The 15559-nt window shown below is 33.9% G+C and overlaps 1 protein-coding gene across 1 annotated transcript; it reads left to right on the forward strand.

The window, feature by feature from the left end:
* The first annotated feature begins 4950 nt into the window (after positions 1-4950).
* LOC111895645 (glycine-rich RNA-binding protein GRP1A) lies at positions 4951-5895 on the forward strand. Its single transcript, XM_023891722.3, has 2 exons — positions 4951-5132; positions 5399-5895. Exons 1-2 carry the CDS (start codon positions 5019-5021, stop codon positions 5741-5743), a joined length of 459 nt encoding a protein of 152 aa, XP_023747490.1. The 5' UTR covers positions 4951-5018; the 3' UTR covers positions 5744-5895.
* The last annotated feature ends 9664 nt before the right edge of the window (positions 5896-15559 follow it).

Below are 15559 nucleotides of genomic sequence, written 5' to 3' on the forward strand. Positions count from 1 at the left end.
TGCCTTCATGCTCAAAGATGTAAAACTCTGTAACAACTTCCAAGAACTCTTCTTCGTCACGACAACGAACATTGTTACGTTTCGCATAACTACATGCTCGATTGAACCATGTCACTTCCTCCTTTACATCCGTCCACTTAGTAACAACATCTGATTTTTCTCTTTTTTGCCCTTCTCCCATCTCATGGTTAAACAAAGATGTGATGCGACTCCATTCATCACCAATTAGGCAATGCGGGGGAGCAAGTAACGGTTCACCATCCTTAACACTTAGCCAGCACCGTGTTAGAACTAACACCTCGTTTGTCGTCCATGGCCTTTCAGAATTGGAACCAGGTACTTCATTCGAAGAACTTGCTGCATTCGACGACATTTCTAATAATGGGAATTCGTTTCGTTTAGGTGATTTGGGTGTTTGGTTTATAGATCTTAAACATCTATTTATATAAATAAATAGACTATGAAATAATACTTTGACTACGAAATGGTTATATTTGGACTACGAATTTCAGCTTTATGCAGTGTTTTGTCATGTCAAACTGTCATTTATCTCTTGTCACTAAAGGGACCCACTGGGATGTGCAGGTTACTACAGTGACTTGTCATTACTGTCTAGTCATTTCAAAGTTGGACTTCTCATTACTGTCTAGTATGTATAAATACCACTTATTGCTCCAGTTTAATACAACATCGATTTTATTATGAGTTCCTCACACAAATTCGAAATTTGCTCATGCAACGAAGTAGATTGTTACTACTGTGATTCGGTAGACCCTTTTTTTACACCCTCTTCAGCCGGGTCATATATGTCACATGAAAATTTTGAAGAATTAAAGAAGGCTGAAGCACAACAAGAAGAGGACAAAAAGTCATCCCGACTTCTCACTCAACTTGCTAATGATATAGGTTCGGAATGCAAACAAGCTGAAGAATGGATTGACCTCAATAAAAACAAAATCAAAGAGCATAAAGATTGGATAAAAAAGAGTAAGAAGGCAATCAAAACGACTGAAAAACGGCTTGCTGAGAAGGATGAGCAGTTGATACACATTATGGTAAAAAAGGATCGTTTCGAAGACAAAATGAGAATTAGGGATGACTATATAACAATGGAGAAAGAGAAGTACCCGTTGCAGTTCCCTGAGTTTAAAAATTAGTTATAAAGTTGTTGTAATATTATCATGAAACAGATTAGGTTGCCAAATGATCGTTTGTTGTTTTTTTTAAATAACATGTTGTAACTGTTAAAATAAATCTGCAAACTATATTTTATAATATAAAGGCTTCATTCATTGTTATAATCAACAAACTTAACTAAAATATGAAAGCATAGCAATGTCTTGTAAGAGTTAATAAAAATATTACAATACATAATAAGCTAACAACTCGTCATTACTCTTAATTTCAAGGTTGTTTTATATCAAAATCAGCGTTATGGGTTTGTGAGCAACCCGCTGAACCACCAATATTATATGCCATTTCTGCAGTAGAAATTATGTGACCTGCTCTGCTACCAGACGCCCTTCCAGTACAATTATTTCTCGTGTGTCCTAGGTGACCACATGTAGAACACTCTTTTATAATTGGACCCTCGCCTTGGGATGGAATGCGGTCTGTGTTTCTTGGCCTGCCTGGCTGACGTTTATCCATTATAGGTGGCTTAACAATCATCAAATCATCGGGGATCTCCCATTCGGATGGCTTCGGCAAAGGGTTTACTGATTCCTCATATGTTTTCCTCAGTGTTTCGGTAAAGTAAGCATTTAATGCAAACCTCGAGCAGTCTTGGTAATTGTTCACTGTTAAACATCTTATGACATGACCACAAGGTATCCCATCAAGTTGCCAATGCCTACATGTACATGTCATATGTTGAAAATCAACAATCACATTTTGTGCCCCCTTTTTGACCTCGCATTTCGTATTTGAGATCATGCGAACATCCCATTTGGTAAAAGTTTTCTTGTTTTCTTTTACAACTTCATCCGCCCAAGGGGTAAGTGTTGTTGTTGCTTCCGCTAAAAAAACAGCCAAAATGAAGAAGTTAAAATCAATAACATCGAAACTAATAAAACATTAATATTACAAATTTACGTAATACCTGCAAAGTTACGTCTTTGAAACCACCATTGTTGCATTATAGCACGAAAAAAATCAATCAACATAAGTATTGGCACCTTACGTGCGTGTCTAGATAATGCATTTATAGACTCCGCACTGTTGGACGACATAAGATTGTATCGGTTCCCTTTAAAATGTGCCCTTGACCAGGTTTCTGGATTTATACTTTTTAAGTACTCCCATACTGGTTCTTTTGTCTTTTTCATAACATCCATGGCAGCATCAAAAGCATCAACTGTGTACGCCCTACACGCCTCCCAAAAAATTCCTTTAACCGTCTTACTCTTGCCGAATCTAGATACTATGTTGAAATACAAATGGACACCACATATTCCATGATGAGCGTGAGGAAAAATGTTGGCAACGGATGTTGCTATAGATGGAGACCTATCAGATATAATTGTAAGCTCCTGCATATTTCCTATGCAATCACGTAGTTTTTGAAAAAACCATGTCCAAGAATCAGTACACTCATTTTTGCATATACCATATGCAACCGGTAATATTTGATTTTGTCCGTCCTTAGTAACTGCAAGTAGCATGGTACCTTTGAACTCACCCTTTAGGTGAGCTCCATCTACTACTAGGGTCGGCTTACAAAAATTGACAAAAGCTCGTACCTACAATACATTGTATATCTATTCAAATACACCAAAATAAATATTAAAAAAAAATTAGAACATGATAATACTAACCGAGCAACCGAGTGCGACGTACAAAAACTCAAACCGATCATCAGCATCTGTTTTAATATGTGTGACAGTACCCGGATTATGTTTGGCCAAGTTGTGACAATACGCCGGAAGTTTGGTAAAAGAATCCTCTTTCGTACCCCTTAACGACAACAATGCATATTGTTTCGCACGCCATGCCTGATGGTATGAGATATTGATATTCAATTGAGCATTCATATCATTAACAATTTCTTTTCCCCGATAAACTCTACTATAGTCTTCAGCCAAAACATCAGCAACATATTCACCCAAAACATATTTGTTTGCTTGTCGATGATTAGGTTGCAACAATGTTGAAGAACATGTGTGTACATCAACAAATTTATTCACTTGGAAAAGTCCATCAGTATTTTTAATTGCTTTTGCTCTTAGTAACCAAGAACAATTTTTCGAAACACACACAGCTTCATACCTTGATTTGGTGGATCTACTTGTCCTCGTCTGGAAACCTTCTCGAAGACATTTTTTACCAATACACCGCTTTAAAAGTTCTTTGTTTTTAAATATACTCTCACATTGAATCTTTTGAAGATTAACGTCTACCATCTGTGTTGGGATATCTTCATTATTATCAACTGGCCATGCTGGTACAGGGGGCATACCGTAAAAAAGGTTATCGGGATACTTAGCTTTAACTTCATCACCCAACTCATCTCTATCGGAATTACTTTGTAGCTCGGTTATATCTAAACATACATCACCAACATCAACATAATGCCCGTAAACATGATTTTTTTCATTTTTTTGAGTTGAATTTTTTTTCTTTTTAGTTTTATCTACCACACGCCTATTCATAAGTTTAACTTCTTGTTCGGCAACATCATCACAACGACCACCAACATGATTAAGATATGTACCAACATCATCATCACCAACATACTTGTAATTCTCGGGATCCACATATTGAATAGGTGAATAACTAACATTAACATTTTCAGCAACACTGTGAAACTGAGGTACACTAGGAGTATTGAAAGTACCTATCGGATCGTTGCTCCCTTTAAAACTGCATAAATTACCAACAAGTTCGTTTCCAATTTCACCGCCCCCATTAACCTCCTCAACTTCATCAACCACCACAAACACTTTCACAGCCCTTCCTCCACTACATTTGATTACGTTTATCAACATTCTAACATCCACGTCTTCAACTATAGCTATATAATAATTTAATTCAGGATGGTGGAAACGAAGACTAATTCTATATTTGTCTAACAAACCAATTTTGCTTCTTACCATAGATACAAAATCACTATAACTAATATACTCAGAAAATATCAAAGCAAATTCAGAAATACCTCCCTGTGGACATATGTATTCCAGATTAGTTCCATTAACTTGCCATCTCCCACCGGTTACAAGACAAACCAAATATTCAATCATTTTTTGAGCAAATTGTAGAGATAGAGAGTATTTCACAAACCAAATAACAACCAAAATGATATTTTTTCTACAAAAATTTTTATATAGCAAAGCCCATTTCGTAGTCAAACCAATTCATTTCGTAGTCAACCTTAAAAAAAAAAATAAAATAAAAAAATAAAAAAAAATCATCATTTCGCAGATAGGATCAGAGGATTTCGCAGATGGGACCTATTCCATCTGCGAAATTACCCCTATTTATACCGAAAAATATTAAAAAAAAAAAAAAAATTCCCATCTGCGAATGTACAAGTGCCTGAAGCACAGCTGTGCTTCAGGCACTTGTACATTCGCAGATGAGATGCCCATTTCGCAGATGGGGCCTTCTCACCTGCGAAATGGGTGGCTATTTTTGTAATCCCGATTTTTTTTGGCTATTTTTGTAATGCAATTAGTATAATTGGCTATTTTTGTCATTTTCTCTAATAATAATAATAATAATAATTAGGATTTGCACACGAGTGACTAACACGTGTGGGCAAGAAAATATCTAAGGTACCAAAAAAATATCTTTTCTAACCATGGTTACTTTCTTACTAACTATAGTCAGGGATACAAAACCATGGTTAAGCTAAGCAACAGGAGCGGCGAGGAGCGCACTGCGCACTCGGAGCAACCTAACAAACCCTAGTCTCTCATCCAAATCGTGCCTATATAATGACCCCATTATCGCCTCTTTCTACATCATCCTCATTTCCCCTTTCAAAGCTTCAAGCTTTTTTTATCTATTCTCATCTCAAAATGGCTTCTGCTGATGTCGAGTACAGATGTTTCGTCGGTGGGCTTGCATGGGCCACCTCCGACCGATCACTTGAAGATGCGTTTTCTCAGTACGGCGAGATCGTCGATTCGAAGGTCCGTTTGTAGCAGAGACGTGATTTGGATCCATGGCGATTCGGTTTTGTTTGACAAATCACTGTTCTGTTACTGTTACTGTTACTTTACTATGGTTTCTTGATCTGTTACTGTTTCTCTGTTACTTTTTCTGATTACTAATACGGTACGTTCATCCTCTTGAGGTGACGATCGACTGGTTTTAACGTTTTATGCTTCGTTTTCTTTCCATTTTTCGTAATGCAACGAAGCAATTGTTTGATTATTGATTTTTGCGATTTGTGCAGATCATTAACGATCGTGAGACTGGAAGATCCAGGGGATTTGGTTTCGTAACATTCAAGGAGGAGCAATCCTTGAGAGACGCCATTGAGGGGATGAATGGTCAGAGCCTTGACGGACGTAACATTACAGTTAACGAGGCCCAATCACGAAGCGGTGGTGGAGGCGGTGGTCGCCGTGAAGGAGGAGGTGGATATGGAGGTGGTCGTCGTGAAGGCGGTGGTGGAGGATATGGCGGTGGTGGTGGAGGATATGGCGGTGGAGGCCGTGACCGTGGATACGGTGGCGGTGACGGTGGTTCCCGTTACTCCAGGGGTGGTGGTGAATCTGAAGGAAACTGGAGGAATTAGATTGGCGAACATTTAGGTTTTAGTTGATCGGAACCTTGTTTCTTGTTCTATCTGCTATCGTTTTCTTCGTTTTTGATTATCCCGTGATTAATGTGGTTCTGGTGTAATGATCTATGCGAAATTTTATAATGGAATTGGATCGAATTCAGCAATTACTATTAGTTTTGTTTAATTCATTTTTGACAATTTGGGTTCTTCAGTAATATAAATTAAGGAAAAGTTACATATTTTCCATATTGGGATATCACTTAAAAAATCACTAACTTAACTTTCTTCAAATAAAAACTATATTTATATAAAAAATAATCATGTGTTAAGAAAAATAACATAAAATTTAGTTATTATTATACATTCTATGCTTTTTGGAGTAGGGACCAAATTAAAATGATTTCTTTTCCCATATTTTACGGTAGGAACTTAATATATTTTAGTGGTAGTAGATTATATGATTTAAAGTTGATAGAATCCAATGTTACAAAGAACCAATCATCACCATTGTTAGCAATATTTTTTTAAAGAAAAATATATTAATTGGATAAATATTATTCGTAAAGAAAAATATATTAATTGGACTAATGAGAACGTTTGAAGACATAAGGGTATGGGAAAGATTGTTATTTTACTAGTTGATTTGGACACTCGAATTATGTCAATGAAACATTTTATATTTATTGGGTTTTATCCAGAAAAGTTTTTATTATTTTTGAACTTTTTTTAATATAGTCTTAAATATTTTTTTGAAGTAAATTATTTTGGAAAAATCATAGTCTTTTATTTTCTATTAAAATAGAAAAAAACTTTTTTCATTAATTTGTGTAAATGTTAAGTTTATCTGTTAAATTTTTTTAGGACTAATTTTTTTTTTTTCTTAACGCTTCTCAAGAGGTAATCTATGAACTTTGTGGGCGTGTTACTTGAAAACCCTTGTGAGACTTCCTTTGCCCCCTTGGAACACGAAGAGTTATAAAAGGCTTGCTGCACATGCTAATAGTAAACTATGGACCCTAAAGAAATTATGCTCTATATAATTACTATTATTATTATTTGATTCTTGCATCTTGATGATTCAAACATCAAAAACATCAAAGTTGTGTGTATGGGGTTGGTGGATTTTAAAGCATGAAAATATGGAAAATCAAAGAACCAACTAGAAACGGAAAGTTGTGAGTTTTTGAAAAATAAATAAATTTAATAGGCCATGACATCTAACCCAACATCTCAAATACTGATGGCCCAACCTTCTTAAGCCCAAACTGACCCCACATACCATATATGCAATTTTGGGTCTATCCGTTCACAATTTCTATCAAGAAACACCTTCTAAATCTCAGATTTTTGTGGCTATTTTTGCATTGCGACATTGTCTCTTAATTCTGTAAGCAACGTTGTATTAATCAATACCCATTTGGTCGAAAATAGTGGAAAAAAAATCATTTTCTTGATTGGCGGTGAGTTTTGATACAGCCATAAATTTGGTGTTGAAGCTTTGAAGAACCCGTCAAAACCACAGAATTTGGTCATTTCTTGTTGATGATGGTCATAGACATTTAAATATATATATTTTTTCGAATTCTTAAAGTCATTAATTCATTATCATGTGTGTTGTAGGGAATGACCTATTAACTTACAACACCTAAATCATTCTCACATATGTTTGTGATGTTAGTGTCATCAGACATTTTGGGTAATTGGAACTAATATGTGAGCTAAAGGGTGTATTTTTTGTACTTTGTATTATATGTTCGATAAATGCGGGATGCATGCATAAATAAGATCGAATTATAAGCCAGTATGATAGAATGACAAGTGTCAAAGGGGTCACATCCTTTTGCAAGGTCCTATGGGCAGGACCCCTAGCGGGATCCAAGGGGCAGATCCCCTAGCGGTGCCCTAAAAGGTCTTCGGAAATTTGAATTAGTTTTATTATGGAAAAACCGAATTCTAGTGGGTGATTATGGTAAAATCGACAAATCTTGTCAGTTTTGGAAACCATTGTATATGTCATTAAATTTGAGATTTTCCTAACTAATTTAGAAGATAAAACCCTAATATGTCATGCATATATACGACTCTTCTTTTGAGTTGTATACATAACCTTTTTTCTAAGCTCTTCTCTTCAAAAATGAATACATAACTCTCTGACGATTTGACTTGTATTTCTATGCCTAGATATACAAGTGTCGTTTTGAATTATCCTAGACTGGATTTTTCGTAATCCAGGCATAAGGTGAAAATATCAGTTTTGTATTATCAACTTTAAAATAATGAATATAATAGTTTTGTTTTTCAATCATGTATATAGGTATATATAAGATCCCATTTGAACGATTGATAAGTACATAATATTAATAATATGTTAAGGTTAACATGATAATAAAACTGAAAAACAATGATGAGTAATACGATAGTTTCATAGACAGAAAGAGTATACAAAATATGACTCTCAAGAACAAAGGCATAAGAGACATTTCCCAACCACTCTCTCTATCTATATGGTTATAGTTTTTGTGCACATTAATTAGTGACAAACTCCATATCTATTTATAAGAGATAAAGGAATCTTATATTTATAAAACATAAGGGAAATATTTTAGTCTAGCAATAACTTATCATTGTAGAGCATTTCCTGCTCCAACAATTTGCTACTAAATGATTGGAAATGTTGAGAGATACAAATACAACGATACGAGGCTACAATACATAATATCTAAGTAGTAGATGTGGTACTAAAATGATACACAATGAGAAAAAAATACTGAAATATTTATGAAAATATGAAGTGTTTGTGATCTTTAAACATGGGCAATGAAATATTTAATCATCAAAGGTCTTCTGCTTCAAAGGTACCATCTGAGGCTGAAAATAAGATCTAAGGAATGTCACAGTAGAAGCTTCGCATGCTCCCCTTGATGTGTGAAGGGTCTCGATAAAACATGTGAAAGAAAGTATAATAAATAGTTTAAAGTCATCTATAATATAGTTGAATATGATGTTATGCTTTCCAAAAAAATACACAAAATACTGACAAAACTCTGTTGAAATATCTTTGTTATGTTGAAAAGTTACTAATATACTCACACTATTAATCTGAGACTTCTAAAGAAATCTTCTATTGAGGAAAGTCTAGTGGTCTTAGACACTTGGTTCATCAACTATTGTCGTGAAACTGCTGGTCTTAGACCTATAATTTGAACACATATGGTTTAAAGGGTGTAGTCCGAAGACCTCCAAAGACCATGATTACCATCCATAAGTACAAAGATGCAACCCTCACTAAAGAGAAAAGGTTGATGAAAAACTTTGTTGATCAAACACACATGATCATAGAAATGATGAGAATGATATGATGGTACAGGTCTGTGATGTTGAGGACCTTTGTTCCGAAGACATATATGGTCAAGGGCCGTTGGTCGAAAGACCTTGATTAAAGGGAAAAATTAATGAAAAGAATTAAAAATTTATTTCTATATAATCATTCTTGTGCCGTAAGAAAAAAAATAATATGGGAAGAATAAATTGTTTTGTTTAACTTGATTCATATTTATTTGGAATACTTTCTCATGTTTTATCATATTCTATTCGTTTTTATTTGACATTCTTAAAGTTCATTCTCTAGAAAACTCCGTTTAACCAGTGGATTCCTTCCAACCTACTTCTTTTATGATCTCATTGGAAATCATATAAATACAATTCCCATTAGATGTAACTATTCGTGCAAGTTTTTTTATGATTAAGAAGCAAATGTCTCTTGTACAAATTGTTTATTTGTTTATTACAACTATATCATAGCCCTATTACATGAATTGCTGCATTTATTTGAGTGATCCATAAACGATGAAAATTGAAATATGACGTTATGAACCAACGCTCGAATAAATCCTTGAATAATCTCTTTAATGAAGAAAATAGATCGAGCCATGCGAATATGTTTTTCATGAAGGTGCTTCTGATCAACGGGGTTTAGGAATGAGGAAAATGGTGTTTCAAAAAATCATACAAAAAAAAAACAATTCATATTAAGGAAAAAGTTTAAATTGGATAAAATAAAAAAGAAAGTGTCAAAAAATTATGGACAACGAAGGTTGAGGTGGTTAGGTTGGTTAATCTTTAGAGTTAAACATAAGGTGGTGAAATATTGTGGCTTACTTAACTGAGGCTTAGGTATGATCTAGGTGTGATGAAGGTCATATTATCACGATAATAGAATACAAGAACTAACAATAACACAAAGATTTAACACAGTTCACTTGATGGGTAATAATGAGGATATTAAAACTGAAATCGACAAATTATCAAGATAATATAATACCAGAAGTAACAAATACACTAAGATTTAAGGTGGTTCACTTAATGGTTTACCAAGCTACGTCCATATGAACAACTAGAAGATTCTTTATTGATTTTTCAATGCTATAAAATAACTCATATTTACTGCACTGTTGCTGATGACTCATAATATTCATTGTATGTGTGTATGTGCTACGCATATATGGTCATGTCATATCTAGGGTTGTAATCATTGAGATGTATTAATAGTGTCGTTGACCTAGATTTAATGGATGAGCCTATGGGCTCCTGACAGAGTGAAAGATCTTTATGCCTAAGAATCATTATAAAATGATATTATTAATGACATATGATCCCATATAGTCACACCTTATAGCAAGTTACTACTAATTGATTATTGATTATTAATAAATATAATCAACACTTGTATTTAATTGGAAAATTATAATTTTATGAAAATAAAATTTTTTAACGACTAATTGGAAAATTATTAATTATGGAAATAATATTTATTGGAGAAAAACAACTTATAAAATATGTCAGAAAATATGATTTTAGAAAGTTGTAAATATATTTCATTAAACTTTTTATAGTTTATTTATATATAAAATGTAGTTTTATAATACATACATACATACATACATACATGCATATATATATATATATATATATATATATATATATATATATATATATATATATATATATATATATATATATATCTTAGAGTTCATTTATATAAAAGAAAGACTTACATACACACTTTCTTCTCGGATCTATCAAGAAACCTAGAGCAATGCCTAGACCTAGTTTCTTTTTGTAGATACACACATTCTTCGGTTTTTGGATCAACAATGCCCTTCTTGTTCAGCCAAGGCTTCTTCCGAGAGTTAGATATTGACTTGGAAGACTATCCAACAAATGGATTGTTGAATTGAGGCATAAATGGAACTAGGGTCGACTTAGAAACAACTTTAGAGTTAGAGACACAGGAATCAGACGAGGTGTCGTCATCACTCTTAAATTCTACATCACCATCAAGGGGCGCCCAAAACGAGTTAGGCTAATCCGAGTCATGTCCACATGTCTCAGGAATGATTTCCTCCACAACAAAGTTGTTTGGAAGACAGGAGTTAGGAATGCTGACTCAAGTACCATTTGTGTTATGGGAAAGTTCCGAAGATGGATCCAGGTCCATGGATATCAGAGGCGGAAATTACATGATATCAGGACATGTAACAATGATTGGTTTGAACTCAGGAATTAATGATTAATATCTATCCGATGTCTCATGAAAGGACAACAATGGTAAGATAGGGGTATTCGAATAAGTGTGATTCGAAATGTCTCCCATGAACGTTAAACTTTGAAATTCCTTCAGGGGACGAGCAATAGGTTTCAGAAACTCGCTTCCGAGACAGGTGCTTTGGACCAGGGATGACGAAATTTATGTGTCATTCTTTCATTAGATTAAAGAACATCAATTCAGTTATGCAAACTATCAATTATAGTATTAAGACACATATTATCTTTAACTAAAAGATTTCTTTCACTAACTTAAATTTCATATTTGTCATTCAAAATAATACATTCATCTTTGGCCATTACAAGTTCTCTCTCTAATGATTCAATCTTAAGCTTGCCGTCTTCGAATCATAATCTAAGTTAGGTCAACTCACTATTCAACTTCTTACTAACTTCTATGGCAGACTCATATGTTGTATGAATAACTGTCATATCTAATTTAACTTCAGTTAGATAAGGTTCACAAACAACTAAATCAAAATTATTATCAGTAATAGATTTTACTTGCTGGATGATGCTTCGGCCACGTGGGTCATTAGTAGCCATGTAACAGTAATTTGGATCAACATCTTCATCATCATTTTCCGAGCTGTAAGACCAATATACTTCATCACACTCAATCATTTTCTATCCATAAGACACACATTTCTCCCATATTTTACTTCACCTTCATCACCAGATGACCAATACACATCAATATTTCTTGAAACCGTAGTGACAAATGCCTTTTCACTTTCAGCAAGTTCTTGTGCTCGATGAGCATAGTAGGCTTATACTTTCATCTTTAGTTTTTGCAGAACATCATCCAAGAAGTCCTTTGCATAGTGGTTCCCGAGACCACATTTGTGACAAACAATTTTTGACTGAGTTCGAAACTTCTCGAGGTTCCAAGGCGTGATTTGGAATACCCGGTTGATATGCTGGTGGATTTAGTTGGTTTAGGGTAAGGATAAGGATTGCTTTAATGAGGAGCTTGAAATCTATTATGAGGAGGTTTTTGATTGGGATTCCAAGGTCATCTATACCTCATAGACGGAAGTGCAAATGCTTGTTGGAAATGAAGTTCGAATTCAACGACTTCTGGATCAAAGTTTTCTTCATATGGATAGTTTGGAATTAGTGGAATAGGTGCAACAGGTGGAGTGGGTCGAGTAGGTTGAATAGGTGGAACAAATGGGATGGCTCCAAAAGGGTCTGAAACAGATAGGTTCGGAAGTAGTGGATTGACCGAACCGACTAAAGCGAGAGGACCTCCAGAGATTTCTCTCAACGTTTAAGCAACATTGGATTCATGACCTTGAAGTTCGTAAAACAAATGGTAGAGCTTAAGTTTCTTCAGAGATCCATTACTCTAAAGATAGGACTTAACATTTCCCCATCCTTTTCCTAAACTGTTGATGAACTTGAGGTTGTACTCGAGAGGAGTTCAGACTACTCCATGTGTTGTCATGTTGTTCACCATGATCCTATAATGGTTTGATGCAGAGGCAACAAGTTCACCAGGATTTGTAGTGAAGGTGTCGAAGTCGTTTACCATAGATGTCAAATGCTTATCCTTCATGTTCTTTGATCCTTTAAATAAAGCTTGAAGTGTATCCCAAATCTCTTTTGCAGATTTGCACAGCTTAATGTGCTTAAAGAGAGATGGTGGCACACCAAATACCATTTTAGAGAAGGCGATTTGATCTGCATGGAGCTTCTCAATGTCGTTTATAGTTAGTGGTGCTGGTCGGGATTCTTCTTGACCCATAAGAGTGGAAACACATTTCTAACCACTTGTATAACAGGAAGATGAGGACCTTCTTTCACTGACCTCCATATTTCTTCACCCTTTTCTTTTCCAAGAAAAAATCTTTCCATTCTAACTTTCCAATTATCATACTCTTCAAAAACTAGCAATGAGGCACATGATGGGCAACCCATGCTATTTGCGCTTTGTATTGAATACATTTGTTGATATTGATTAAAAGCATCCATTGAAGTTAAGATATTAGTGCTAAAGTGGTACATAGAAGAACATTTATCCTAAACACATAAATGATTGAGATACCATGGTAATCTACAACCAACTATAATTTGTTCTTATGGATTCAAAGTACAACCACTTAGGCTCTGATACCAATTGTGAGTTCTCGCATTTGCACAAACATGGTTTAAAAAATCAAACATTGAATTAACTTAATATCAATAATTTATTGTAATAAGGTTCCAGTCAAGTCTTGAAAACCATTCAAGTCTTGAAAATGATTAAGTCAACAAAGTGCTTAATATGGAATAATATGAAGTATGAACAATGTAAATCAACTAAGAACAAGAAGAATGTAAGAGAGAATGATTGTCCGAATGATTATTTGATTTGATCAAGATGGAAAAGGTGCACACTTCTCTTCTTGATACAAAGGTTGATAACTCCTTAAATAGTCAAGGAGTCACTAAAAGACATAGTCCAAGAAAGTGCGCATGGAATAAGAGACGACTGAAGATCAACAGTATGACACAGTCGATGTTGTTGATCTTATATCATGTACTATACTAAAAGACACATGGTAGAATGAAAAACAATACATGTCGTTACAAACGATTACAAACTCAAAGTTCTTCTAAACACATAATGAGTCTCGAAAAACTTATTCATCTCATATTGTCTTCATCTTGGAATTCACTTGACTTTGGACACTTCTTTTATCTCGTACATGCTCCATCTCGGATTGCATAAGGATCACTTTTCATGTTCTAACACTCATGAGGACCTGGAACATAGGTTTGAGCTAGATGAAATGATTTATATTCTATTTTCTTGGCAAAGAATCCATCATTTATGTCATATTATGCACATGACTAGGTATATAATTATGATATGAACATATCATGAGATACCAACTGAATACATGGGTAAGTCACTGGATGACTATGAGAAGATATTTATTTAAAGATCTTTCTTCTAAGAGAATATTCATGAGATAATCAGTTTAGAAGAAGATCTTTATTTAAAGTGCTACATAAGATGCTAACTTCAAAATGGATATATATATATATATATATATATATATATATATGTATATATAATTGTATTATGACTTCATTATGGAATGAAGAGCAAGTTTTATAGGAACGAGGTCCAACCAAAACTTAATTGCACAATCTACTAAATAAGATTACACTACTACTTTAGAAGTTGAAATCAAATATGATTGGATGAATGAGTTCATTGAAAAACTATGTTGATTTCTGCCATTCAAGGATCAGATAAAAATCTTTATGACTTCTAGAGTATACTTAATCAAGATAAGAGACTCTATGTCATGAAAGAGAACCACTCATATTCTCCTAGATGTTTAACTATACTTAGAGTAAAGTCAAATATGGAGATGATAGTATTCACATAATTCACACAATTAAATTTATTCAGACCGAATAATAAATTCCTTCTTTTGAGCTAACTATGAATGGTCACACTTCAGCTGTAAGAATTTATTATTCTAGAAATGAGATTTTAATTTGGATTTAGTATTTGGATATAGGAATATGTAACAACAACTATTACATAATGTTTTGATATACTGAGATATGATCATCATATTAGTACTTGTTTTGTTCTATATTAACATGTTTAATCCATGAATAATCTTATTATTTTAAAATTTCATAGTCGGTTATAATTGTGGGAGCATATATGAAGTAAGACTAATATGAATTGGATTGGTTGAATCTCACTAGATCAAAGTACATAAGTGGTTGTAACCAAGTTTCATAGGTACTTGTTAGAGAACTAGTACTGAGCAGACCCACATCAAGATCACCTCATAGATTGCTATTATGAGTGATACTTGAATATAAGATACTATATTTGTATTGGGAACCTCCCTAACACCTGAAGCAAGTCCCGATGCACCCGAAGATCCTGAGAAAAGAGTTTTTCGAGTCGAAACTCTGCCCGCACAGAGCCCAGTTTTTGAGAAAAACATCCCAGTTTCATCGAAAAAGATTGTTTTAAGGGATGAAGTGATGTCCAATTACCATTTTATCAAGTGATTGTATAGTCACTTTCATCTTACACATAGATATGAAGTATTTTATATAAAATACGTGCTATATATATATATATATATATATATATATATATATATATATATATATATATATATATATATTGATTGTTTATTTGAGATGGATGTTGAATGAATATTTTATACATGTTTAGAATGATTTAAACTGTATATATGT

Source organism: Lactuca sativa, chromosome 7 (genome assembly GCF_002870075.4).
Source record: "Lactuca sativa cultivar Salinas chromosome 7, Lsat_Salinas_v11, whole genome shotgun sequence".
Taxonomy (NCBI): domain Eukaryota; kingdom Viridiplantae; phylum Streptophyta; class Magnoliopsida; order Asterales; family Asteraceae; genus Lactuca; species Lactuca sativa.

Excerpts from the sequence above, each read along its gene's own strand:
- LOC111895645 (XM_023891722.3), top strand. The coding sequence starts at position 5,019 with ATGGCTTCTGCTGATGTCGAGTACAGATGTTTCGTCGGTGGGCTTGCA. Across the intron at positions 5,133-5,398 it reads GCGAGATCGTCGATTCGAAG|ATCATTAACGATCGTGAGAC; the intron begins GTCCGTTTGTAG and ends CGATTTGTGCAG.